Source organism: Helianthus annuus, chromosome 5, assembly GCF_002127325.2.
Source record: "Helianthus annuus cultivar XRQ/B chromosome 5, HanXRQr2.0-SUNRISE, whole genome shotgun sequence".
Lineage (NCBI taxonomy): Eukaryota > Viridiplantae > Streptophyta > Magnoliopsida > Asterales > Asteraceae > Helianthus > Helianthus annuus.
The window spans coordinates 170,388,620-170,402,173 of NC_035437.2; the positions used below are offsets into that span (position 1 = coordinate 170,388,620).

General features: G+C 39.0%; 1 protein-coding gene across 15 annotated transcripts in view; it reads left to right on the forward strand.

The window, feature by feature from the left end:
* Positions 1-13,554, forward strand: part of LOC110942046 — a 39,850-nt gene that overhangs the window by 23,784 nt on the left and 2,512 nt on the right. For 11 of the 15 annotated variants that reach the window (XR_004893601.1, XM_035990392.1, XM_035990394.1 and 8 more), the window contains exons 9-14: positions 7,825-7,929; positions 8,085-8,255; positions 9,774-9,980; positions 10,857-11,354; positions 11,977-12,120; positions 12,744-13,222. Coding sequence is in view for 14 of the 15 variants with exons in the window: in XM_035990392.1 (XP_035846285.1) it covers positions 7,825-7,929; positions 8,085-8,255; positions 9,774-9,980; positions 10,857-11,354; positions 11,977-12,120; positions 12,744-13,222 (1,604 nt within the window). In the remaining variant the exon portion in view is untranslated. The remainder of the gene's footprint in view (positions 1-7,824; positions 7,930-8,084; positions 8,256-9,773; positions 9,981-10,856; positions 11,355-11,976; positions 12,121-12,743; positions 13,223-13,554) is intronic. The other 4 variants (XM_035990393.1, XM_035990388.1, XM_035990396.1 and 1 more) reach the window with 4 other exon arrangements.

Sequence of the window (13,554 nt, forward strand, 5' to 3'; positions counted from 1 at the left end):
TCCGAAATTCGGATATCCGGTTTTGAACACCCCTAGTACATTCGAACTCCATTGTTATTAGCCGTTTACCAACACGGACGCTCGGGCGGAACGAAGAGTTGCCATAATCTAATCGTGCCATTTAGATGGAAATCTCATTTGCTCCATTATGGAGATAAGAAAACCCCAACTAAGAGAATCATAAGCCTTATGAATGTCGACTTTGAATATCATGCCCGCTTTTTTTTGTGTACTTTAGCCAAGTTAAAATTTTGTTCAACATCAACGGCCCATCGGTGATGTTTCTATCCCCAAGGAACGCCGCTTGCTACTCGAAAATGAGTTTACCGATCATACTTTTCATCTAGTTCACCTGAGTTTACCGATCACACTTTTCATCTAGTTCACCAATACTTTTGATATGACTTTGTTGATGCATCCAATGAGACTTACGGGACGGAAGTCGGACGGGTGTGTTAAAGAGAAGCAAAAGAAATCGTTCAGATATTTGGTTTCCTATTATGTCGTGATTTGCTATTATTAGGTTTCCTTTTATGTGTCTTTAGTTTTATATTTAATCTTTGCATTGTAATCTCAAAAGTAAGAATTCTATGAAATAAATCAAGAAAATTCAGTTCCTTTGTTCTTCTTCGATTATCATACACAACATGGTATCAGAGCAGAGTTTCTGATCCTTGGTGTGTTTGCTCATCACCAATCCAACCTCAAACCAGAAAAAAAAACAAAACCAAAATCAAAATCAAAGTTCCAAAATCGAACCTGCAAGTTTCTCTTCAATCCATCAGACAACAACAGCAGCAGCCGTCGATTTAAACCAGTAGCGCCGCACAAAACCCTAAAAGGTCTGGCAAATCAGTTAATCAATCAGACAAAGTTCTTCACTTTCCGGCGAATTTCTCAACCAAATATGCTCAACTCAGATCTTCATTCAACCTGTTCAGTGATATTGAATTAGTTCCGCCACTGTTCTTCACAAGCGTTGAAGCTTGTAAACAGACCTGCACAACAGTTTGCCGCCGCCCATCGAAACCCTAAAACCGCCGGATTTATCGCCGTTGCCGCCGGATTTGTCGCCGTCGGATCTGTGTCACCATCATAAGAGGAGTGTGTTGATCGGAGCACCTGTGATTTTCTCTCTGGTATTCCAATACGCCGTTTTTTTAAGTCTCTCTCTAGATTTCTCTAATTGATAAAGGGTGTTGACTCTTAAGTGATAAAGGGTGTTGACCGCGAAATTAAAACCCCAACTGGTGCACGTGTCCCGAGCAAATACAGCGAAATTGTTCACAGCGAAATTGTTGACCAGCGGATTTGCGAACATTCGCAGCGAAATTGGTGTTTCCGGGCGAATTTAAATCTTGAACGCGAGTTCAAGTGGCACGGTGTATTTAATAAATACGCCGATAAGAGAACGGGCCCGGCTTCAATTATCCAGCGTAATTAATAAACCTTGAACGGGAGTTCAAGTGTCCAGCACAGCGGTCATGTCCGGAGACGATAGCCTAAACAACCATACCAACAATGACGATCTCGCAATTCAACTTGCGAACCTTCTTCGAACCAACCTTAATACCCCATCTCAAACACCAAAACAAACCTTATCCGATAGCCTGAAGATCAGTATCAAGCTGAATAGTCAAAATTACGCTCTATGGGCTCGAATGATTCGAGTCGCTACAGGGGGGAAATCTAAGAGCCTGTTGAGTCATATTACAGGTAAACCTGCCCCACCAGATCCGTCAGATGAACAATACGAGCAGTGGGAACAGGACGATCTAGTCGTGTTCTCGTGGCTCATACAAAACATTGAACCAGGGTTAGCCGGTAACCTGACCGAGTTTCCCACTGCAAAGGCGTTGTGGGACGCATTGGTGGTTACATATAGCAGTGGGAAAGATAAACTACAAACCTTCGATTTACACGTCAAGGCAAACGAACTCAAGCAAAACGGCTCGGCTCTAGAAGATTTCTGGATCAAGTTACAAGGCATTTGGGGAGAGATAGATCGAAGGGATCCGAATCCAATGACCTGCTCTGCTGACATAGCAACATATAACAATATCAGGTCTGAACAGAAATTATTTCAATTCCTGAATGCTCTTGACAGGAAGTTTGACCCAGTCAAAAGAGAAATCCTTCGGTGGGATCCCCTTCCCTCGGTTGAGCAAGCCTACGCAGCTGTAAGGAAGGAGATGGCACATCAAGGAATCCTTGGTACCATCTCTGAAACTTCTCAGTCCGGCGTGGCAGCGGGGCTTGTCGCTGGCGAAATCACTGAAATTGATGGACAGGGTTTGATCACGAAGGGACAGCGGCAGTCAGACTTCACTGGAAAGTCATCATCTCGAATCGACAAATCCAAACTGAAATGCAGTCACTGTGATATGAGGGGGCACACCAAAGAGCAGTGCTTTAAAATTGTGGGTTTCCCTGACTGGTGGAGTGACAACCACAAAACTAAGAACCCGAATCAAGAGGGGAAGGTTGTGATTGCCATAGGTAACAACAGTAATGCTTCTAAAGAAATAAGTAGTGTTCAAAACGAAGGCACATCTGAGGCTGAAGATCAGGATGGATGGACGTGGCACTAAGCATCTTAAATGTCAAAATATTATGTTTCCGCTCAAAAAAACAAAACCCAAAACCAAAACCAACTCAAAAACTCAAAAAAAAAAAAAAAAAAAAACCCAAAATCAAAACCCAAAAGATCAAAACCCCAAAAACCAAAACCCAAAAAAACCCAAAACCCCAAAACCGAAACCCAAATCAAAAAAACCAAATGCCAAAACCCAAATGGCCAAGTTGAATTTTGACAAATCTCATAATTCAACTTGAGGGGGAGTGTTAAAGAGAAGCAAAAGAAATCGTTCAGATATTTGGTTTCCTATTATGTCGTGATTTGCTATTATTAGGTTTCCTTTTATGTGTCTTTAGTTTTATATTTAATCTTTGCATTGTAATCTCAAAAGTAAGAATTCTATGAAATAAATCAAGAAAATTCAGTTCCTTTGTTCTTCTTCGATTATCATACACAACAGGGTGCAATGGGTCCTTGACTTTTGGAATCAAGGCAATAAAAGATGAAGAACAACTTCTATTCAAATTTGGGTTGCTATAAAATTCCTCAAGAAGTTTAAGAAAATGTGCTTGCAATCCACTCCAGCAACGTTTTAAAAACTTAAAATTAAACCCATCCGCCCCGGGAGCCCGGTCACCATCACACTCCCAAACCACATCCTTGATTTCGACCAAGGTGAACGGACGCGAAGACTCCCCTTCGTCCGATGTTAGAATATTCAAAAACGGACACACGATTGACGGTCTATTATTCATCGGCTCCGTGAAAAGCTATGAATAATAATAAAAAAAATGTTGTTTAATACTCACCGGGTTAGTAACCCAATCCTCACCAATGAAAACTCCATTAATTCGGTTTGAAATAATGTTAGCGTTCACCATTGCATGAAAGAACCCGGAGTTTTCGTCCCCTTAAATTGCCCATCTAATTCTTGACTTTTGGCGTGCATCCGATTATTTTTACTTGTCGTACTCCAACATAAATTGCTTGTACTCCGTTCTCAAATCTAACTCTGCTTGGCATAGAACCCTTTCTTCCGCCAAAGACTCCAATTCGGCCACCTTCATTTTGCATACGGAGTATAACCCTTCAAGCCTTCTCCTTTCCACCGCTATCCAATCTTTAATCCTATTTTTCTGCCACCTGAGCTTAGTGGCAAGCACTAAATCCCCAGGACCATTGAACGAGAATTGGTTGCAGTTATTCATGATAAACTCCGTAAATCCTTGCATTTCCAGCCATGAATTATAGAACTGAAATGGCACATGCTCGAAATCTGAAGGAATGGTACATAACAATAAGGGCCGATGATCCGAATACAACCTGTTGAGAGCCGTTAAGACGGTTCCAGGCCATGTTTCCATAAATCTGATGCACGCCAAAAACTGGTCAAGCTTACTAAGCTTATCCCCACGATCCGATATGTAAGTGAACTTAGCGCCACCCATACCAAACTCCTGCAGAGCTGCCGACAAAATGAAATCATTGAAAGTATTGGCATTAGCTGCCACATATTCCGAATTCCTACGTTCGTCTAGATGCCGAACGTCATTAAAGTTCCCTGCAAAAACCCACAGGCCCTGTCTCGAGTTCCTTAACCGTACTAAATCAGTCCACAAACCTTTTCGAGTCGTTGCGTCATTGGGAGCATACATGTTGATTAGGTTTAATCTATTACCCGATGGAATAAGAGTACCACACACACATAAAAAATACCTTTGCTTGACGACCTCACTGCAAGAAAAAATTGACGGGTTCCAGAGTGAAGCCAATCCACCAGACCTACCAGTCGAGTCTACTGCCGCCATGTTGAAAACTGATCTCCGCCACATCTGGTTGAAAGAAAAATTAGAGGACTCCCGCAGCTTCGTCTTCTAAACTCATAGAAAGTGCACCCCATGATCCGTATTTAGACCCCGAATCCATTCCAATTTCCGGCCACCTCGGACGCCTCTTAGATTGATAGAGATGATATTCATTGTATAACATTGTTTTCACCTTCACCAGTTATAACTTCGCGAGTATGTTCCTCAAAACCTTGTAGTCAGTCTGACTCCGACCACCTCCCCTAAGACAACAGTATCAGCAACCTCAGCATCAACCTGGACACCAGTGGATGGTGACGCTGTCCACCCATGCACACCATAATCAGTACCTTTTGAAGCCCTAGGAAACTGTACACCTTCCCCATGCACGTTGTCCACCCATGCACACGAACCTTTGGGCGGCTGTTGGGTTGCCGCCCCTACGACTTTCGGCGAACCATCCTGATGAAATTTCCGGCCACCGGAAACTTCCTTAGTTGGCGATTTACAATGAATTTCTCCGTCTTCTAACTCCTCTTCCATTGGTAAGACACTACCGTTGTCCCTAAACTCTAAAACTTCCACCAATTGAACACCGCTAAACAGTGGCGGATCTAAAAAGTCCGTATAGGGGCAACATTTCAAAAAAAGGGGTAACGAAATCGAAAAAACATCAAAAATTTTCAAAATTTACACTACCGCCAAAGCGTTAAGGGGTAAGGGAGGCTACCCCTTACTACATAGTAAGTCCGCCCCTGCCGTTAAAATCTGGTTCCCACGGCCTCGGGTCCTCTGAAACCCACACCTGGTAAATCTTCCCTTTCCGTTGGAGCACCACTTGTCCTTCAATCCTGCTACCACCAACGTGAGTACACAATAGCTGCTCTCCGTGTTGTCCATCGATTCCCAACAGAACTCCGACGGACCCACAACCTCCCCAAAGACCCACCCGATCTGATCGAACAAGGTATTGCCCCTCAATTCGAATGGAACTCCACGGATCCATAGAGTAGCAATGCGTTGAAAAGGTAGGTCTTCCCCATTCCAGATCTTCACACTCGAAAAGACTTTACCCCACAGATCCCAGTGGTTGCAACAAAATCATTCGCTGCGACCTGTCCTTAAAAGTAACCATCATGCTCAGCCCACCTACATAAGACAGGCTAGCTCCAGATACACCTCCGTTTTTCAAGACTTGCTCAACACAACTCAACGCTCTAAGACTTCGAGCAGTCCCTACAATTGATCACCCAACACAGTGATTAGGGTATGCCTTCCACCACGTCACTATACATCCTCCCAGTCCGGTAGGGGTGACCTGCTGTGTCTAAGGTCCCCCCTTTTTCACCATTCCCCTCTTTCATGGGCACCGGCTTTGGCCGCCACTCCTGCTGCACAGGTCTAATCTCCGGAAGCACGAACTTCTGATGGTTTTTATCATACTTGGCAATTGACACACTTAACTTCGCTTCAAATATCTTGACGGTATTCATACTCGCCAGAGTTTCTTCAAGGTTATTGACCCCCACACATCTAACAAACCCAAACCAGTTCCCCATCGAAATTCTTTTCCTAGCAACATAAGCAACTCCCATGGGGTAGGAATGTTCTGGACACCCTATCAGGAAGATTGGCCACGTAGAAAGTCAGCTCGTCCTGTCTTGCTTTGCGCCTCCGATAGCTCTTCGAGTGGTACTCCGACCACAGGCCCCCTTGTCCTCACCGTCCATCCTTAGTTCGCCTCCCCACCTCCCGCGCAATTTTCTTAATTAGGGTAGAGGCTTTATGGGTTTCTATAAGAATGCTTGAATCCAAATGGGTATTTTTAGTGTTTTTTGTCTTTTAATTGTTACTTATTTATTGTTTGTTTATTAGTTATTATTATAACTAAATAGTAAAAGAAGTATGCACTCTTTTATTTATTATTATTATTAATGATATATTATTTATTATTACTCTTTAGTTGTTATAATTTATTAAATTATACTTATAGCTGTAACAAAAGCTATATAAAAATAAGTACTTTTTTACACAATTATTATCATTTAATAATTTACATACCTATCTTTAATCTATAACAGAAAATGTAGCAGGTTGTGCTATTCAAGAATTATACATATTTTGACGTGATTCAAATATATTCTCCCTGCCAGTTGCATCATTTTCTCTCATTCATTTCCATAGGTTGTTTGTGCTCAGTGGCGGATCTTGCCCGTTGAACATGCCAGGGCCGAAAGACAAGGGCACTAAAAAAAGCCCGGGCCAAACATAGTATATATAAAAAATTTCGATCGAAATGCGGAAAATTAGCACTACGGCCGGAAAACTTGCCCGGGCCGTGGCCCTGCCATAGCCCTTCTAAGAACCGCCCCTGTTTGTGCTGACAATTGGATACTCTCCTTGCAATTCTACCGTTATAAAATGGTTACCATTCACGTGTGCAATTATAATTATTTTTTTTTCTGGGGATGTTACATTATTGTTATGAGCTGATAAGTAGTTGATAACGACAAGTGACAACCGCTTATCATTCTTATATTTTAACGGTTATAAATCAAAGAATTTCCGTATGGATTATAATGAAATGAAATTTGTTATGACAACATTACAAGGTTGAGCCTTTAAGTTTATATTATACATTTACATTATTTGTAATCGTTGCTTAAATCGTAACTTCCAAACGAACTCATTTAAACTATACAATATAGTTATTTTCCAAACAAACTCATTTAAACTAAAACAAGACCCTTAACCTAACTAGATTATATAACTAAGTTGAAACTTGAAACATGGGAATTAAAAACTATACCTGATTCGTTGAAAACCAGACATCTCTTTAGCTTTTCTGAATGATATGATGGTTGGGATCTCCACGTGTCGTATAGCTCTACATGACTCGTATTAACCTAGTTCTTTTACAAACATTTTTATACAACATTATCATTTTAGCAAGTTTTTAGTAAAAAAATATCATTTCAATGCGACATTTATTGTTTTAGCAAGTACTATTTAAAAAAATCGAAAAATAGACGTAGACATATACCCGCCACATATAGAGCTATACTAGATACTATATTATAGTATTACTTAAACCATATTTTTTTTTTATAAAATAAAAGTATTTTTTACTAAAACTTACTAAAAAGATAAATATTGTATAAAAATGTTTGTAAAAAAACTAGGTCAATACGAGTTACATAGGTTTAAGTTTAAACGCGTATAGAGCTCAATGATTGGCTGGTAATAAATGCGCCCTATATAACTCGTATAGCTCTATACATGTCGTATAACCGTATAAGACACAGGGCTGTCCAAATAACCAATGCGATATCCAAATAACCACACCCATTTCTATATAGTTGTATAAGCTGAGTGTGTTACGTTTGGTTATGTAAGTTGTCTTCTTATCTTTTAACTGTCGGTAAATTTTCCACCTGGCAGAAGATAATGAAAAGAAATCGTCTAATTTGACTGATGTTATAGACCAAATGATCCCAGCCGGCACATCAATGGAGAAAGGGAAAGGAGTATTCATTCCACCGCAAGGTACTTCTTGCTTCTGATTTTTTTCTTTTTCTAAATTTCACCTGTTAGTATCATTTTCGTTACTTCCCGCGTGACGATTTCAACCAAATCTTTTGTATATATAAATTATTTTTGGCTCTTCTTGTTATAAAATTACAGTTAAATTATTGTCACAGAAACAGAAAACAAAGAATCAGATTGTTTGTCTCGTTTTGAAGCACCAGACACTGAACCTGAGGATTTTAACTCACTCGGTGTGTCTAATTCTGAAGCTCGCCCACTCGGTTTTTCTGGTCCTAAAGCTGTTTCAATTGGAGAAGTGGATTCATTATCCTTGTCTACACAAGGTACTTCTAAGGCTAGATAGAGGGTGTGGTATAAGGCTACAGGGGGTGTGGTATAAAGCCCCTAGAGGTTTTAGGGGGCTTTAAAGCCCCTTTCTTTAACTTGCATGCAATGGTTTAAAGCCCCATCGTCATTACGTAATTATTATTTTTTTATTTAAATTTAAACATTATTTATTTTTGATATATTAATTTAAAACTCATAATTTAAATAAAAAAATGCCATAATTTAAAAAAAAAAACGTCATAATTTAAATAAAAAAATACAATGTCACTAAAAAAATCACTCGTCGTCTTCTCCTTGTTCACGTCGTTTGCATAGAACGAAGTATCTGGTGCAACACCAACTATGACATCGTCTAAAAGATTCGAAGATTGTAAAACTGCGATGTCATTGTTCGCACCTGCCATGCCAAAGTACGCATGCTAAATCCATAAATCTTGAAAATGTTCTAGTTCAGGAGGAGTAGTGGTCATGTGTCTAAACTTTAGTGGTATTACTCTTTAGTTATAATTTATCTAATTATACTTATAGCTGTAACAAAAGCTATATAAAAATAAGTATTTTTTTACAAAATTATTATCATTTAATAATTTACATACCGATCTTTAATCTATAACAGAAAATGTAGCAGGTTGTGCTATTCAAGAATTATACATATTTTGACGTGATTCAAATATCCTGCCAGTTGCATCATTTTCTCTCATTAATTTCCATAGGTTGTTTGTGCTGGCAATTGTATACTCTCCTTGCAATTCTACCATTATAAAATGGTTACCATTCACGTGTGCAATTGTAATTATTTTTTTTCTGGGGATGTTACATTATTGTTATGAGCTTATAAGTAGTTGATAATGACAAGTGACAACCGGTTATCATTCTTATATTTTAACGGTTATAAATCAAAGAATTTCCGTATGGATTATAATGAAATGAAATTTGTTATGACAACATTACAAGGTTGAGCCTTTAAGTTTATATTATCAATATACATTTTACATTATCTGTAATCCTTGCTTAAATCGTAACTTCCAAATGAACTCATTTAAACTATACAATATAGTTATTTTCCAAACAAACTCATTTAAACTAAAACAAGACCTTAACCTAACTAGATTATATAACTAAGTTGAAACTTGAAACATGGGAATTAAAAACTATACCTGATTCGTTGAAAACCCAGACATCTCTTTAGCTTTTCCGAATGATATGATGAAGCATAAGTAGATCACTCTTTGAACAAGTAAATTTATGAATACATAAATTTATGATGCAGTTCTTTGAATGGCTTTCTTGAGTATATGTTAAAGAAACAAGAGTAATAGCCTCTGTGTGAATTTAAGATGGTGAAATAAAAATAGTGATAGCCTTTCAAGAAACTGGTTCTACATAAACCCCATGTTACTATATAGTACTAATAATTCTAATTGAGCCGTTTTGACCCGCCATACAACAAGTTTGGTGTTCTTGTGATTCCATTCCAGTTACATTACTTACTAATTGCTATGACATTGCCACAGAAAGGATGAACCACCCAAGTACAAGCTCTGGTCATGCAATTCCAGTCGATCATCATCAGCAGAGCCATACTATCATTTCAATTCCTTCCCAGCCAGTGTCACCATCAACACCACCACCAGACCATACAATTGTTCCGATTGTTACACCACCAGTGCCACCACCAGCGCCACCACCACCCAACCTACCTCGTTCAGATCTGCTTGATGGTAATTTCTCAATTACTATTGGATTTTAACTATTAATCTCTAGGGGTTAATATTTCTGGTAGATTTTAAATCTTATTGAGTTGCTATCTAAGCGTTGACTTTAGGTAGATTTTTGAACTAAGCAAACCTGACTAGATGAGATGTTTAACCAACTGGGGTAGCCCAGTTGGCCACCGACACCCACCTCTTCCCAGAGGTACCGGGTTCGAGTCTTGGGAGTGGCATATGCCGCCCAGGGTAAGAACTCGGCATGGGGAAGTCACCGCGGAGCTAGCTTGGTCGGGTAGCAGCTCCCGGAGTGAGATCACTCTGGCGGTTGGGAGGACCGTGCACTATCCCCCCCCCCCCCCCCCCGACTAGATGAGATGTTTCAAAAATTTTGTCTCTTTGCTGTTGAAGACGGCGATTTTACTGTGTGACGTAGCGACTTCAACATCAAAAAGACAAAACCTTGAACTTCAATCTGACTCGATTTTACTTTGAAGTCTAACCAAAAAACCACACATTAAGCGCCGAACCAGTATGAGGTCTGGTCTGAACCATTAAGTGCTGAACGAGTAAGATGTCTGAACCATTAAGAGCCAGTATAATGCTTAACCGTTCAGAGGCAAATGGTTGACCAATTTAGATAAGAGGTCTTAACCATTCAGACTCGGTATAATGTTTAAACATTCAGAGGCAAATGTTTGAATCATTCAGACATTTGCTCGCGAAACAAACAGTCTGAGCCATTAAGTGCTGAACCAATAAGAGGTCTGAACCATTAAGAGCTAAACAAACAGCCCCAATTAAAAAAAAAAAAAAACAATTCGATAATAGCTATATATGGGTTAAAGTGGTACTCACCATGTTTGACAAAATTGTTTAAATTTAAAGGTCCTAGAGCGGACTACGTCAAGTTTGGTGTTCCACTTTATGAAGCAGCAATCAAAGGAGATTGGAAGGCTGCTAAACCAATTCTTGACAAACGCCCCGATGTGATACGTTTTGCCATCACCGAAAATTATGAAACATTGCTCCACGTTGCAGCATCAGCAGAAAGCACCAAGGCTGTGGAAGAATTTGTGATAAATCTAGTAACTTTGATGGACAAAAAAGATTTGGAGCTACAAAACAAAAATTACAATACTGCCCTCAGTTTAGCAGCTGCAGCAGGAAACGTTAAAACAGCAATGATAATGGTGAAAAAGAATCCTGCTGTGGCTGAAATCCCTGGTAATAATCGAACGATGCCACTCTATATGGCTGCTTTATTTGGAAAACCTGAAATGGCGAGGTATTTGTATGGTATCTCTAAGAAAATGGGAGGCGATTATTGGTCACATGATAATCGTGGTTGGGTCCTACAAAAATGTGTTGAATCTGATATCTTTGGTAAGTTGCTATTTTTTATCATTGTCCATTTTTAACCTATCATGATTTCTACAAATATGTGTGCGCGCGAGTGTGTTTTAATATAGAGTTAAATGCCATTTTAGTCCCTGTGGTTTGGGCCATTTTGCCAGTTTAGTCCAAAGGTTTCATTTTTAACCTGTGGGTCCAAAAAGATTTCACAATTGCCATTTTAGTCCACTGGGTTAACTTCGTCCATTTTTTCTGTTAACGAGAAGGCCAATTCGGTCGTTTTATAAGGCTGAATTGCCCTTTTAGTTAACAGAATTACATACAAAATGACCGAATTGGCCTTCTCGTTAACAGAAAAAATGGATGAAGTTAACCAAGTGGACTAAAATGGCAACTGTGAAACCTTTTTGGACCCACAGGTTAAAAATGAAACCTTTGGACTAAACTGGCAAAATGGCCCAAACCACAGGGACTAAAATGGCATTTAACTCTTTAATATATTTTCTTGCACTTTCAGTTATTCTTATGGTTGATTTGTTTTATAATGAACTATTTGCATATTGCTAAAGGTTAAATTGCAAACTTCTAATGCAACTTTGTGTTTGGTCTTTGTGTAATTTCTCTCATGAAGTGATCATACATTTATTTGTAGATCTTGCTCTAAAGATAGTTGGTGATCGCCCGGAGCTACTTGTCAAGAAGGGGTTACTTACCGATGTTCTCTTAGCTTTGGCTCAGAAGCCTAAAGCATTTAAAGGAAAAAAACTACACGTTGTCTTCAGAATCATCAAGTCTAGTAAGTATATGCTCCTTACTCTGTTTTCTTGCTTCATTATACTTTCGACACATCATGATGTATTTCACAGGGTCAAGTTATTCTACAAAGGCTTCTAATTGTAAGAAGTGTAAGAAGGATTTATAGAGTGACAAGTGTCCAATGACCTAAAACTAAACCCACTACATCACCACCAAAAACCTAAACACCCACCCCCACCCCACCCCACCACCACCCAAAAACCTAACCCCCCCCCCCCCCGGCAAAAAAAACAAAAAAAAACTATACCTCACCAAAAAACCCCCAAAAAACCTAACCCCCCCCCCCCCCACCACACACACACACCCACCCACCCCCCAAAAACCTAAAAAAACAAATGTGAAATACGGATTAGGATCAAATACAAAGGATCCTAATTGGTGGTGGTGGATGTTTAAGGTTTTTTTTTTTTTTTTTTTTGTAGTGGGGTTTTTTTGTGTAGTGGGTTTTTTAGGTTATTGGACACTTGTCACTCTATAAATCCTTCTTACACTTCTTACAATTAGGATCCTTTGTATTTGATCCTAATCCGTATTTCACATTTGTTTTTCACGTCGTTTTTTGATAGTCAATCTAATAACTACCATGGTCTTCTTGGTTTTCAGTTTTTGGAGTGTTTCATGTGAAGGTAAGGCCTGGTGAAAAAGAAAGTGAAGCCCTGCAATTATTAAAAATAATTTGGAAAAGCATTGCCACAATGGCTAAGACAGAGATTGCTGACATAATCCGAGGTCCACCTCTAGGGTTGGGAGCAATAAAAAGCTACCCTTCTCGAGTACTTTTTGTTGCTGCTAAAATGGGCAACACAAGGTTTATAGTTGAGCTCATTCGATCATATCCTGATCTAATATGGAAACAAGATGACAAAGGAAAGACGATATTTCACTTAGCGATCAAACGTCGGCAAGAAAAGATCTATAATATGTTATATGAGATTGGTGCAATGAAAGATTTAATAACCCCTATTAAAGACAAAAAAGGCAATAACATGTTGCATATGGTCTCAAAGAGTGCTAAGCAAAGCCGATTTCAAAATGTGTCTGGAGTTGCTTTTCAAATGCAACGGGAATTGTTATGGTTCAAGGTACATCTTTCTTTTCAAGATAATGTATAGAGCTGCTAAACGGGTCATGATCAGGTCAAACTCGATTTGAACCTCAGAATCGTGTGATACACATGAACTCGAACACGACATGTGTATTTGTGGGTTGACACAAACACGACTTGTTTATCCCAAAAAGCTATTATGTCATCCTTTTGCATATCATTACTTTAAAATTCTAAATTTACATTTTTTTTTTTTTGAGACAATTATGTTTAAACTATGTCAATTTATTTTTAATACATTAAATATTGGGATAAATACTCAAATGGTTTAATTATTACATAAAACATACTTTAAAGTTTGAAATCAAT